At 45.1% G+C, this 14,870-nt stretch overlaps 1 protein-coding gene across 7 annotated transcripts in view; it reads right to left on the bottom strand.

Annotated features, from left to right (window-relative positions):
- Nucleotides 1–335: 335 nt before the first annotated feature.
- Nucleotides 336–14,870, bottom strand: part of COA1 (cytochrome c oxidase assembly factor 1) — a 53,874-nt gene continuing 39,339 nt past the window's right edge. For all 7 annotated transcript variants that reach the window (XM_069007774.1, XM_069007769.1, XM_069007773.1 and 4 more), the window contains 4 exons: nt 8,141–8,243; nt 5,125–5,276; nt 3,160–3,236; nt 336–672 (listed from right to left, as the gene is read on the bottom strand). In XM_069007774.1, the coding sequence (XP_068863875.1) occupies nt 576–672; nt 3,160–3,236; nt 5,125–5,276; nt 8,141–8,234 (420 nt within the window). In that variant the 5' untranslated portion in view covers nt 8,235–8,243 and the 3' untranslated portion in view covers nt 336–575. The remainder of the gene's footprint in view (nt 673–3,159; nt 3,237–5,124; nt 5,277–8,140; nt 8,244–14,870) is intronic.

Raw genomic sequence — 14,870 nt, 5'->3', positions numbered from 1 at the left:
AGCGAGTCTCTTCCTGGAATTCTGAGTTGTGATGAGTGGCCTCAGCTATCTCATGAGCTTTGTAATGATAACTGTGAGGGTGCAAATCTACCTGGTAAGTGGAGTCAAGGGTGCTGATGCTGAGCTTCACCTTTGCTGCTTCATCCTTCCTGATTTAGACAAGACATTGTTGAGAAATGGGGGGAAACTGAGGCAGCAAGGGAATAGCTTTGAGAAGCTGACTTGTCCTGACTTTGGTCTGCAAAGCTCAGTTTCCTGGAAGTTTGTTTATTTATTTCAAATTCGTAATACCAGCACACACAGGGCAAAACACATGACTTCTCTGCAACAGCAACTCTTTCGCAAGATATTTATTTTAGGCTTCTGTTAAACACATGAATAAACCAGCAAAAGAAAGAAATTACAATTACAGCAATGATGAGGTCAATCTTAGAGAGAAAATTGTCTTGAGAGCACCCGCTTAAGTGAAACTGTCACTTGTGACAACTGTGTACATTCACAGACACAGCAGGATGCAATCGATTAATGGCTCCTTTGGCTCAATGGGAGGCAGAGATGCAGCTGTCTCTGATTTTTTAGCCTTCTTGCACACCAGTGCTTTCCACCAGAGAGTGGTAAATGGGAATATTCTGACCATCCTGCAGTTTCAAGGTGACATCCTGAAGACACCAGCTGACACAAACCAAAGGAGATTTTTAACTTGTAGCAATCACTTTTAACATGGTAAAGTCAGTGTAGAAACAGCTGGCACAGAGAAACAAATAATTCCACACATTCTTTGCTTTTAAAAATTCTCTCAAGTGTTTTAAAACTTGGTTTGTGAGCACCAGCTTCTGAAAGCTGTTCTCCCTAATATCATAGCACAGCCCAGATTTAAAAGGTCTGGTATGCATGTTTCTATTTGTTGCAATTCAAACAAAAACCTGCCAGCTCTTCGTAAGACATTCCTCCCCCGACCCGGTGCCTTTTTTTCCTCTCCATCCTGCGGGTGCATTCCTTGCTCCACTCCTCTCCAGCCTTGGAGCCAGACGGTGTTGCTAAGGAATTATTCTGGCTTGGAAGAGTTTGAACACTGTGTGATCGCTCAATGTGACTGCTGAAACCCTGACAGGGTACGACAGTGGTTACTCAAAGAAGGAAAATTGCATTTGTTGGAGACTGAGGGGGAGTCTTTTCCTTCCTCTAAGCTCTGCTCCAAACCCACTTCTGAGAAACTGCTCATGCTGCTTTTCCAGCTGGAAAGGACTATTATTTTGGGGTACTAAAATAGGATTTTTTCAAAAGCTCCTGGCACTGGCTCAGCTCTGCTTTTGCTGGAGTCAGTGCTGAGTACATACAATTAGGTAATTAGGCTGCCGCACCTCTGCAATGTGTCTGCAGTAGGGCTCTGCTCCCACCTCCAGCCCAGGCCGAGCAAGCGGGCTTGGACATAGAACTGCTTGTTCCCCACGCTGTGACCTGGGGGCTCAGCCCTTCCCTCGGTCACTTCGGGGCAAGCAAGAGTAATTTTGCAGTGCCTTGGCTGCCCTTGCCTCTGAGCACCCTCCCCATCCCTGTACTGCCTGCCTCTGAGTGAATGCCACTTCCTCCTGGACCAAACGAGCTCATAGACTCCAAATTTTCTTTTTTTACAGTTGTCTTCTCTTTTATAAATAAACTACTACAGACAGACTGCACACTCAGAGTCAGATGCATTTCAGTGGCTTCGGTGCCTCAACTACTCTTGCACAGAGCACTCAACTCCTGGTGTCATTTAGCTGTCTATATCTGTGTGAGTGCCGCACTGGTCTCCCCCAGAAAGACACATACACACCCTGCAGAATCTCACCAGGATGGCCTGCTTATCTGCTTCTTACTGCCAGCCATTTTACTGTTAGTTCCTCAGTGGGGTTCAAAGACACCAAGTCCTGCCTCAGCCCCACGTGAAGCTGTGCACAGGACCCTGCACATAGGTGGATTTGGTGGAGTCTGACAGATTCATGTGCCACACATCCTTTTACAAGAAGATGCCTTTTTTTTCTTTTCCTTAAAAAAGTTTGCAGAGATGTACAGAGAGCTCACTTTAAAAGAAAACTCCAAGAGATGTTTATGCACTACTGTAGTTTGACATTTTGCAATCTTCAGTTAGTTAGCTTCACAGTAACTGTGAACAAGGAATAACACGGAACTGTCTGTGAGGAGGGGCTAAGGAGGAGTGAAGAGATCAGAGCTCAGGCACCAGGGAAGTGAGGTGTGCAAGAAATGTGACTGGGGGCCTCTGGGGTTATCCCTGGTCATTAGGGAAGAGGCAAGGCCTGGTACTGAGTTTCTCAAGTCCCAGCCTAGTGGCTTTTCTCACATCCTTTTACACCTTCCTTCCCATACTTACTCAGAAGAAAAATCCAGTAAGACATGCTCATCTAATTATGAATAGAAAGCGTCGCCATGTGGCTGGTGGCAGCTGAGTAAAAGTTGTAGGTTTTGGTTTCTAAATAGAAAGTACCTAACAAGAGGTTTGCATCTAGTAAAACCTTTGAGTTCGTGTAGTAATTATTTGCTCAGTTCCAGAAACCAGTTTACTGTTGACAAAGGAGGTTTTCAGGCTTCAGTACTACAAAAATGTAAAGTCCCTTCTATATGATGTGGTATCAGAGCATCCTTCTACTATAATGTATCTGTTCTAGCACTTTTTTTTTAACCATAAGGACCACACTTCTTGGATAGCTTAAAACAACAAATCCTGTGCTTTTAGCTCATCTCGCATGGCTCTGATACAATGTGTGATTCCCTTACTGCAATCCATACTATCAGACTAGAGTTAGGACTGGTGTTCAACAGCCTCTGCACCTCTGTGAGGAGGCGGGGTGGGAGGGGACAATACCTTGGCTCACAGTATTTGTGTATGTACTGAGCTACAGTTTGCAGAACACAACACAAAGGAATGGCTCACGTTGCTGCTTCTATTCACATTCAGAGAGATGAATTCAATGTATTTCTCAACTAACTTACATTTTTGTCCTAATGAAAATAATAACCTTTCACAAGACCTTCAGACAGGAGTTTCTGCTTGATTTGTGTGTATGACCTCAGCAACACGGATGACTAAAGCAAATATCCTGCTCTACTCTTTTCTCCTACCACTTCTTTCCCATTTCCCCTGGCACCTCCCCCAGTACGCACCACTGACGGGACTGGTCCATCTCCGAGCTAATGTAGAGGTATCCCGCCGATTTTGTTCCAGAGACTGGTAACTTTATCTGCAAATGTAAAAGCACATTAAAAATTCAGCGAAGCATATTGTGAAACAAACATTCGCTCCTTCTAGTGAAAGACATAGCACCTTTTTAACTTTTACACTATAGTTATTTTTTTTACTGTATTTCAGAGTTGGACTAAGCTATTGTAACAGCTAACACGTGTGTGGCTACACAAGTATGTCTGCTCTGCCATGCATTAATCTCTCTGCCAAAGGAATGTACTGTGTTACAGCTGCAACCCCCAGGGGAAACCACTCGTTCTCTGAAATATTTATGAGCAAACACCTTTCTTTACCAGAATGCATGGTCATCCAGAGGTGACCTGCACTGTCAGAGCTTCCCAAAACCATAACAAGCCTATAAGTTGAGATCCTCTGTATATCAGTCCCTTAACACACACTGAAGCAATGAGATGTTCATGGGTTTTTTTCAGTGTCACAATTCTATCATTCATCTGTTTAACAAACAAAGCTGGAGCTGCAGCTGTGACCACGGCAAATTGCACTGGGTCTAATGCCTGAATAAAAGAAATGTTTCAGGTGTAGCATTTGCTGGTGGTGATGCAATCACACAGAGAAAATGCCAGGTGTTCACCAAAAGACCCAGGAAGTGGGAATGTTGTGGAGTCAGTAAATCAACCTGTGGCATAAAGATGATTAACCAGTTTATTTCATGAGAACATGAATACTTAGGAGCATGAAAAAGTAGAGAAGAAAGTTGATGATTTGTGTCTTGGGTGAGGTCAGTAGAAGGCAGGGTTTGACTTCACCCTGAGTCACCCAAGTGACCAGCATTCTTAAACAGTGACATAGGAAAACACCCGTGGGAAAGGTTACCTTCTTTTCAGTCAGTATATGAGATTGTGTGGGGGTTTGCACAATTTTTTTCCTTAGATATGTTTCCTGCTGCAATCTATAAAACACGGGAAAAGTTTTGGTCCAGGGTATCATGTAAGTGCAAGCCTGGCTGAAGTGAAATGGAAAGTCATTTTATGTGAGTTGGTTTAAGGTTGGGGTTTTCTTTATCTTACCCTGATAGCCACTCTCCTTTATTGTACCATCTGATCCATTCCTTAATGCCCTTGCTTGGTCCCTGGCATTCGTAACTCCTCACCAGTAAAAACAAAATTATTCCAGTGTGATGAGTTACCCTAGTGAAGGTCCTGGAGAGGTTGCTAGGGACACTTTGTGTCACTAGCAAAACAAGGGAAGGACTGTCAGTCCTGGATTAAGGGGTAAAAAACACTGATGGAAAGTACTCTTGAGGCATCACTGCTGAGCAGAAGTGGACTTGTGTTTGCTTTGCCTGGGCCCAGCCCTCAGCTGATACAAGGCAGCCTTGTGCAATGCTTCAGCACCCAGCACAGCATTCTCCAGTCACTGCATAACCTTCATGCTCAGTCTCAGGCTGGGCAGCTGTTCTCCATGACACAAACTTCCAGGTGCTCTTAAAAACCACACCATTTATGCTGTACCACAGCATGGCCCATAAGAGGCTGTAAAACTGCTCTGAACAAAGCTCTAAAAACTAGCATGGGACATATCTGGGCAGTAAAGGAAGGCAGGTGCTATTTTAAAGCTGGATCTGATACGTCTCTGAAAATGATTTTGTGGCTTACAGTGTGAGGAGGGGGCTGACTGGCTTGAGAGGTCCCTTGGCATTCTGGGATGGGCCCATAGAGCACAACACGAAGATGCTGCTCTTGCTGTTTCTAGGCTAGTAGATTTATGGTCTGGAAATCCATTCCTCTTCCAGATCAACTGGTACGGGATCCTACTTCCTTCCAGTGCCCCCAGGTGACTCATGACCTGCTGAAAATCCCCTGGCTGATCTCTCATCACCTGACATCTCAGGAAACCACCCTGTGACACCACTTGCCCAGCGTTACCCGTGCTCTTTCTGTGTCCACGCGATTGCTCCCATCTGTCAGGCGGATGTTGTGAACCTTAAGAGGGGGGGCACCCAGGGCTTCCAGGGCATCAGGATTGCTGTTCAGTTGCTCCAAAGCTTGCTGGTAGTACTGGGTCCTGGCAAAACTTTCTAGGTGAGAGAAACAGGGTAGTGAGGAGACTGTTTGCTTAAAATCAAAATGTAAGTTTCAAAAAAAAAAGAAATTTTCTCCAGACTACCACACCCTCCCTGAAATACAGTCCAAAACTATTAATTAGGAGAAATTTGGCTGAAGGAGAAAATACACCCTTACACCAGAGAAGCAAATGTTATTCAGCTCATTTAAGTGAAGAAGGCTCTGAACATAGCCTGTTTCATTCTGATACACAATTCAGCTTATGGCTGTGTCTCCCCACTTTTCATGCATTTGTAGGTTATCTAAAAGGAAGAAAAAATAGGAAAAAAAAGGCACAGGGATGAATATCTGAAACGTTCTGATAGTAATTCAATTTTTACTTTTTTTCTCTTGGAGGTACATAAAATACTTTAATAATGGAGAATATCTTGCACACATTGAGACAGGAACAGCTGCTGCTGTGGAACTCTTGGTGTGGCCTTGGTACAGCTTTCCAAGAGGCAGCCATGAAGCTACAACTCTCCTGGACAGACGCCTTAGAAGGGAGGCACAAAGCAGCATCACTCGAGTTACTGGTCAAGCAGCCACAACAGCACCGTAGATGGATGCTGCAGTGTTGGCACACGGAGGACACTTGTGGCAAACTGCTCTTTGTCAATGTCTGTTTGCTCAGTATGGATGTGAAACACTGTACTGTGATCACCAATGGACAGGGCAGAGCTGAGGAGCTGGAGACTTCCTGACCCTCCTTATGGAGACAGAGATTTGCTTATTAACAGTTTTGAGGCTGTCTTGCTGGGGTTTCTAGATCAGTGTAACTTCACTCTTTCGACATCAAGAAGGGCAGAGTTAAGCTAAGAGTGTGCAGTTGTGTAAATCCTACTCTGGGAACTTTGCCCTCACCTTTCAAAAGGTTTAAAACAAGGTGTAAGGTTTTTTTCTTGGTCTCTTGCCTGTCAGTATAATCTTGGAGCAAGAGGTAGAAGGATGCTGCCCCTTCTCCCTAATTAGAGGCATCCCCTGTGAGCAGACAGCATCCAGTTGACATAGAAACACCTTTGCTAGGCTGTGACCTATACTGGTCCTCCTGTGTCCCCCTGGCACATCCTAAGGAGCTCCAACCAAAGGGGTTGCAGCATGCCAGCCCTTTAGTACCTATAAATCATGGCTAACAGCCACTCAGACCAGGTTAAAAGTATGTTGTGTTTATCCTGCAGGTTGGAAGAGAAATGGATTCTAATTTCCTGGTGCTCCTTCTCAGCTGTTCCTTGTTAGCATCTCATGCATTAGACATTACATGCCCAACTAATCAATTTGTCCACACATCTTTTTGTAGGAGAGCTGAAAGCCTGCTGGAGTTGGCTGAGCAGACTGCTTCCATGAGAAGGGTGTGGAGGTGATGAGAGTAAGTAGAAATAGGATTACCTGAGTATTTGTACAAGCTTGCACAGAGACCACGTGCATGCAAACTTCCCTTCAGCCTGAAGGAAGGGGAGGGAAGCAATCCTCTCCCACTGCTCCCACCACTATGGAGGCCACTCGCTCCTTGCAAGTCCAAGTATGGGCCAGTTCTGTGCACTGGGCAGTAGGAACTGTGATAGCCCCAGGCATGAGCCAAGGGAGGAAAGTTCTCAGCGTGGCTCCTGTGTCTGTTTAGAGGATAGCGAAGGACACACTTGGCTGCAGAAAGTGTTCTTTTAGCAGCCTGGCTGCCTTGCCACCAAGTTGCTCAGTGGCCACTGAAATCGCAAGAGAGCCAGAAGGAGCCATTGCAATGTGCCACTTGACTGCACAGCCAAGGGATGCAGGGAACCAGCCCCTAGGCTTGCTGTGTAGCACAGGGGGTGCCTACCTCATGTGATTTCTGGATCACAGTGCTGAAGTTGAAAATTAAAAAATGCTGATGTTCTTGTTAAAGCCCTATTCAATATTTTAAAGCATAAGGATCATATTTCTGTCATGTACTCCAGAGCCTGGGGGCATGAGCTGCCTAAAATTAAAGTCTGCTTTCCAGCCTTGTCTGATTTGTTATTAATATGTGTAAAATGAAGGGGAGGTTTCAGAGCTTATCTGAGGGCTTGAGAAACAGGCTTGGCTACACTTTTTTCTGGCAGCATCCTCTGGTATCAGGATAGGTGAAAAGCAATAGCATTTGATAGCACCAACAAGAGAAAGGCACAGGGCCAAGATGCCTGTGGCACCCCCTGAGAGAGAGGCAAAGCCTATTTCTGCTCTGATGCTAAATATCTAAAAGCAGTTTTAGAAAAAATAAACATCTATAATTTGGACTAATAATGTGGATTCTTGGCCAAAGACACATAGCAACTAGAGACAACATCACCTGTCTAGCTTTTCTCTTTGTCCTGGTCTTCTGAGTGCTGCCTGATCTTATCTGTACTTCATTCAGGAGAAACTCATGATTTCTTAGCACTTCACAGGTGTGCTGTTTAAGGGCCAGCACCACATAGAGATTTACAGATAAAACTGCTAGACTTTAACACCTTCTCACAGATGGTCCAATTTTACTGCCCAGTTACAAAATCTCAGTTAAGAAATGAAACCTGCATTACTGCAGGTGAAGCTTTCACTTCACCATCACCCTCAGGAAACCTCCAAAAACCAGACTTTCTTCTGACCACAACAGCCTGCTCCCTATGCAATATCTGCCTCTGGAAATGCATGCAGCAGCACTTGGGAGAGCAAGAGCCCTGGGGATGAAAAAAGAAGAGCCCACAGATACAGAACCCAGAGGCTCAGCCACACTCCCCTTAACTTCATCTGCTTTTCACAACTCACATGCTGCTATTTTCCCCCACTACACAAAAGCCAGTGAAAGGGGCAGAGGAGAAATAAGGTTGCTAACAGCACCAAGACTTACTTTGCATAAGATTATACATCACGATGCATCCCCCGCCACTGAACAGCCCCATGAAAACAGCCATTTGCTGCAATTTTCTTAGAGAAGCTGGCATTTTTCCTCCCTGAAAAGAAAAAGAGAGAAGACATTTGTTGTAAAAGAAGGTTACTTCTTTTACAAAGGGTTACTTCCCCCCTCCTCCTCTTTCCTAAAAGCCCTTTCCAACCAGGCCTGAATGAAAGCCCAGTGCACAGGCATCGAGCTCTTGCTTGCTGGGGCCCCACCGTGCGCCCAGAAGGAAGAGTGGTGAGAACAGAGCAAACTGGGAACCCAGCTGGGTTGAATGTGTTTATTCAACTTCTTTTAGTGATGCCACCACTTCGCTAATTGCCGAGAAGAAAATGACCTCCCCGGTGTGGCTGGGGGCCAGTGCCGTGGCATTGTGGCGAGGGTCCCGGTGCCCGTGTGTTTGCTCGCACACTGCGAGCATTCAGCTCTGGGAGCCGCATTTCTCTCTCGAGTAAACTCCTCTAAAGTAAACACACTCGCGGCAGGGATGGATCTGGCCTCAAGTGGTAAGGGACAGAGCCAAGCCAGCACTGTGCCAGCAAAGATAATGGAGCCAGGGTGTGTGTATTCTGTTGTGTCATTTTTTTTCCCAAGCTGTAGATAAACAGGAAGTCTCTTGCAAGCTGTTTTTCTTCCTTCCTGTACCCCCACCCCCAGGCCAAATTTGCCCTTTTAATAAGTCACAATTTTGACATTTGCATGCATGACCCAGCAGAATAAGAAACACTTCTATAGTTTGGGTAAGAGGGGGACTGAAGAGCCTGAGCTAATGATCCTGCCCACAGCAGGTTAGTAGGAGTCAAGCTGAGTTGTCAGTGGGGGCGTAGCACTTTGCTTCAGGCTGTGGCAGGATGGGACTTGAACGAGCATCTGAGTATTGGCTTATGCTCTTGATTCTCTTGGAGTTGGGATGGGAGGGGGGGATGGTCTTGACAGCAATTTTTAAAAAACTAGCAAAAAGCTGTTCTTTTTCAATGGGCACATAGGCATATGAATAACTGGGGGAGCTGTATGGGATTCTAATCCCAAAGGCTTCACACCCCAATACTTGTCATATAGATGCCATGATGATTTTTTGCCTTTTCTTTTATACCCCTGTTATACCTTTTTACAACTTCTGTATTCTTGGTGCTTTTTGCATACATTCTTAAACTTGTTTGTTCAGCTAAGAAACTAAACATTTTAGAAGCTTCGTAGGTAGGAGTTAGTGTGCTCCAGACCCCAAGGTCCTCTCCAGAACACATTTTGTAAACTAAGCTAGAACCATCCAGGGGATGGAGGGACTCATTCAAGCCTCTCACTGGGGAATTTTTGATAGATATGCTAATTAGTAAGACCTAATTAGTAAGGCTATAGACTGTTATACCAGATCTTTTGGGGGTGTGCATTGTGGTGTGCCTTTCAGTGCATTCGACCTGGATGTAGTGCACCTAAAAATCCTTAAAATAAATACCAAGGTAAAATCCCTTTTTCCCTTCTAACCATGTTTGACTCTTGATTTTAAGACCAGGAAAAGGCATCAATATGTTGGTGTGGCTTAAGTGGTACACTCAATGAGAGCTGATTAATAAACCAAGGCCCAAACCAGTTACAGAAATGTGACCTGGGCAAGGCCGTTTGAGTCCTGCTGTGGAAACCACCTCTAGCATCCCTCAGGTATGTGTTAGTCAGGTATTGTTCAGCTGACAACCACAGTTCAGTGAGGGTGGAGAGACAAGTGTCAGGACTTCTTCCCATCATGGCCAAGTCAGCGTGACATGGGCAGCCTCCCTCTGCTCACCGCTCTGCTGACATGCCCTTACACTGATACTTGCATGCTCTAAACTGAAGGAAACAGACTCCCCAGGAAGGTGGTCACAGCACCACGCCTGTCTGAGTTCAAGAAGAGTCTGGACAATGCTCTTGGGCATCTGGAGTAATTCTTGGGATGTTCTGTAGAGGGATAGGAATTGGACTCTGTGCTCCTTGTGGGTCCCTTTCAACTCAGCATATTTTATGATTCTACAAAACTGTGAATGCAATTTGGGTATAAATTTCATCTCCTGCCCTGTTGGCACTAGCACTCAGTTGTAATGTGTGCTATTCCTAGGTTGAATGCTTTCCCTGCTAACTAGTTTCCTTGATTTTTAAGAACCTTTAGTATTTATATTTATATTTAAATTACTTCAGATTTGTGGATTGCTAGTAGTTATAGCCACCCAGAGAGGCATGTGAGTGTTATGCCTATTTTATGCCCCAAAATGCCTAAACTGTGCCATTAGTATAGTCAGCTATCAACTCTCTCTCTCCTGATCTGTTTCTCTCATGAGTTTTTTCTTCTTCACTTACCCTGGAGAACTTGAATGGCATGAGAAGTTACAGCAGAGGAAATGTGCAAGTGTGGTTTTACAGAGAAACAGTGGTAGTCATTTCACAAGGACAGTGAGAACTTTCTGCTCGCCTGTTTGTGTTTGCAACTTTCCTTAAATCCCCACAAAATCTGATTAATAACCAAGTTTATTATAAGATTCATCTGGCCAGGAGGAGGCTTTGATGCCAACACCCCATAATAGGGATGGGGAAAAAAAATCCATGGTAAATCTGGAGAGAGTATCAGGTATAACAGTTTGTCACCTGCGGCATTTGTTTTTGCCCCTTTCAAAGTTGTGGCCAGGCAAAATTTGCTTTCTCTGATTAAATTCAGGGTAATTGAATGCAAATGTCTGGGGGGGGGGGGTGCTGCTGGAATTTTGCTGAGTAAAGGTGGGAAGACAAGGAGCTCTTGCACCAGTGAGAAGGTTTTGACTGAGGCTCAGGGGACTTGCCTAAACAGCAGAAATTAGAGGCTCTGCAACTCGCTGTCAGCGGGTTTGAGGTTTGTGAGGTCTCACGGTCTGCTCACACCCAAACCAGGGAGATAAATGGAAAATAAGAAAAGCTGATTGCTGATCAGTCACATGCTCACACACACTCTCATAACCACCTCCGCTCCAGTGTTGCAGTGTAGAGATGGTGCCATCTGGCAAGGGAGCTTGGCAGCTGAGCAGTGGTGATCCCATTAAGCACTGCTGCCCCGTGCAGCACGCCTGGCTGCTCGTGCTGTGCTGCCCCTGCCCACAGCTCTCTTCTGTTGCTGCTCCTGCTGAGGCAGAGATGTGGAGAGCTGAGGTGCACCCAAGCTGTGCACCAAGGCCCTCGTTACAGTAACGGGTAGAATGTCTCCATTGCTCATTTTCAGGCACAGTTGGAAGCCCATGGGCTGGACCACCCCATCCCTGTCTAGCCCTTGATGCTCTGGTCCCACTTGTTTCTCAGCTGTTTTCCCAAGCCAGACCTATGACAGCACACTGTGGGAAAAGGTTCAGAGCTACACATTTTAACAAGCCTTTCATGACTGCAAACTTTCTCATCGTTCCCACAATTCCCTGCCAGCCTCCAAAACCAAGGAGAGAAGTGTCCTTGGAGCCCAGAGCATTCCTCACAGGGAGGCTGCTGCTTCCCTTCCCTGCCATCCTGGTCCCTTGTGAAATGGATGCCTGAATATTGCAGTCTTCAGCATCTTTTGGCACATGGCTGCTGCTGACTTCTGAATGGTGACAGCTTGTGGAAGACCAAAATGTAGTAAGGATCTGTTGTCTGCAAGGACTTGTCAGTAGGATTTCTGTCGTATGGCCAACTGTGTTTGCTGCTCCATCGGCTGCTCTGCTGAAGTGCTGTGGGAGTGGCTCACTAAGGAAGGGAAGCAGAGGTGTGTCTCCTGTCCTGAGCCTCTCTGAACATGACTTACAGCTTGCAAACTGTAGAGGCTCTCACAGGGAAGGACCAAACCCCCTCCACTTCATTTGCCACGAAGCGAGGAGCTGTAAGTATTAGAGAGAATTTTATAGATACAACAGGCAATCGCCTCCTAAGGAGGAAGTACATGCTACTATCGGTGGTGATCTCCCCTGAGAACCTGTTATACCACTAAAAGAGTATGCAAGTCAGTTGGGGGAAAAACAGACTTTTTTACAGCCAGTAATTTAAAAAGCACATTTTCCAAGCTACGCTGTTCTGCAAAGATACCTTTTCCTCCATGTTATTTGCAGTGGTAAGAAAGATTAAGTGGAGATTAGCATGCACAAAACCATGGAACCTACAGTTACCAAGAGACCTTAAATTGTTATAAATAGTGTTCTCAAAAAATAACTATTAAAGAGCAGAACACTAACAGTAATAATAATAGCGACATTCTCTTTGTGCCTTGAAAATAGCAGGATATGGAGGAGAAGGCTTGACTTTGAAGCTAAGTGTGACTCAGGCTGTTAACAAGATTTAACAAACTCCCAGGGTCACATGTGAAATGGTGGGTTACTGCAACAGTAAAGGCTGGTTTTAATTAGACTTTGTTTTCTCCACAGAGGATCTTCTAAAAATATGCTGGCTTAAGAGACTCTCCCTTATTTTGGCAAATTTGCGTTATCTGTTTGGTCTCTGAAATTTGTGTGGCAGAGGTTGGTCTCGGGCACTTCCAATAAAGGCAGGTAGTGGAGAAGAAGGGCATTTTCACCAAGCACGAACATTAATTTTATTTTCTCTGGAATTGTGCAATGGAGCTGGGGCTGCAGGTTCTATGGGGAAGGCATTTCCTCCTCCTTCTCCTTGTCCTTCTCCTCCCCCTGGTGCTACCAAATTCCTCCAGCATCTCCAGCCTCAGGGTGCTACCACAGACCAAATAGCAAACAATAATATTGCTCTGAAACAAGAGAGAAGCAACTTGATCCATGCAAACTCAGTGTGATCACTGCTGCCTATCTCCATCTGGGCCACTGCCTACCCACCAGGCCAGGACAATATAGTGCCAGGCCACCAATGGGAGCAGCTGGGAGCCTTTAAACCACCTTGAACCACTGAAATCCTGAGGTGTTGGAATGACACACTAAATAGGTGCAGCAAAAGACTACTATTAAATTAAATTAAAATTTATCAGTAGACCTGAACACAGACCTGAGCACCTAACTTCAAGGCTGGAATTGTTGCTGACCCTTCTGCAGTGGAACTCTCCCTTGGGCTGGTTGGTTTTTAGCTGGCCCTAGGCACAGCTTTTCAGCAAACCACCCAGGAAGTCACAGGAGGTGAGGGGAATGCCAGGCAAACCACACACGAGCACACACTTGTATTTCACATTCTTGCTTTCTTGCCCATCCATTGATCTTCTAAGATCTATAAGGCAGGCATCTGGCTGTAAGCCAATTTCTATACTAATAACATGCTAGGACAACATTTTAGAGACATCTTTTTGACACTCACTGTCTACAACATACCATCATCATTAGTACTCTCACCAAAAACAGGACAGTACAGCAGAAGTATTCTGACAGGATTTCAGCATGTTATTTTCCCCCCTTTTTAAATTGAAATAGCCTCAACATACTATTTACCTCATTTATGAGAGGTAGCAGCACAAATTTTGCCCCCTGCCAGCATGTTCAGAAATATCAAAAACTTTGCATGTATAGAGTGCCTTCACCAAGACCTCAGAAACTTGTAGTAAAGTTTGCTTAATTCACAGTCAACCCAAAAGTAGGATTAATACATTTTCTCTTTTTTTTTCCCCTCAGTTGTTCTTCAGATGCACTGAAAACACATATTTTGGCATTTTGGGAGGTAAAACACCTTTTTAGACAGCCTTGAAATAGTCCCTTGCAGGATCTCCTTGTGGATCAGTTCCTAGATATGTGTAGCTGGCCCTGGTGAGAATGCTTTAAGGGGCCCACTCTACATATGAGAAAGACTACCGGCAAGAAAGCCAAGAAACAGTGTTGAGCTTATTTTCTGCCTTTGCTACTAGCTAATTGACATGGAAAGGGAAAGTAGTCAATAAAGTGATTAAGGACTTGTCCTGGTTTGAGACAAAATTTGGAGGAATGTCCGAAATGAACGTCCTTTAATAGAAGGCAGGTTACAGCCACCTGCCCCATCAGGTTCAGAAAGAATTTTCCTCGGAGGAAAGTGAGAAAATATACTATTTATTTAACAAGTAAAGTGCACGCAGGCACGGGGAAAAGAAAGAATAATGCTAAATAATGAAACTTCTCGCTGTGGAGAGAACCTGGATAGATTTCAGAGTCCATTGTGTGAGGGGCTCTCTCCTCTCTGGAGCTGGGGTTCGGCGTGGGCCCTTCCAGGCCGGTGTGTAGGGTCTCCTGATGATGTTCTGGTGCTGCTGAACAGTCCAGAAGAGAAGAAGAAGAAGCCAAAGTCCCAGGGCTCTGTACTTTAGCTAATGAACAAGAAACTAGCTAAAAAAAGCAAAAGGAATGTAATTCTCTTCCCTGCTGCAGAAGTGGAGCAGCTGGGCAGGAGAAGTCAGCAAGCTTATCTGTGTTTTGAACGCAGCGCCGAAAGAATTCCACCAGCTCTCCCCCCTCTCCCTTAAAGACACAGAAAGGCACAGGATTCATGTCTGGCATAGAGCAGGCAAAAGGGAATACAGCATCATAAAGTCACCCCAAGACAGGACTCTAAACAGCCACCTCACTCTTGTATCACTTCTCCTGCAGTACACGCCACAAAGCAGTTGGCCTTCTCAGTTAGCACAAAACTTGCATGGTGCCTTCAGATATCTTAGTTTCATTTCATTTTTCTCCTCTCTTGGGCACTCTTATTTTCATGTTTCTATTCTATTTACAGAACAGAATTTCTGTTCTGCTGTCACAGACAA

Source organism: Aphelocoma coerulescens, chromosome 2 (assembly GCF_041296385.1).
Source record: "Aphelocoma coerulescens isolate FSJ_1873_10779 chromosome 2, UR_Acoe_1.0, whole genome shotgun sequence".
Taxonomy (NCBI): Eukaryota; Metazoa; Chordata; class Aves; order Passeriformes; family Corvidae; genus Aphelocoma; species Aphelocoma coerulescens.
This window is presented reverse-complemented; position numbering and strand designations above follow the sequence as displayed.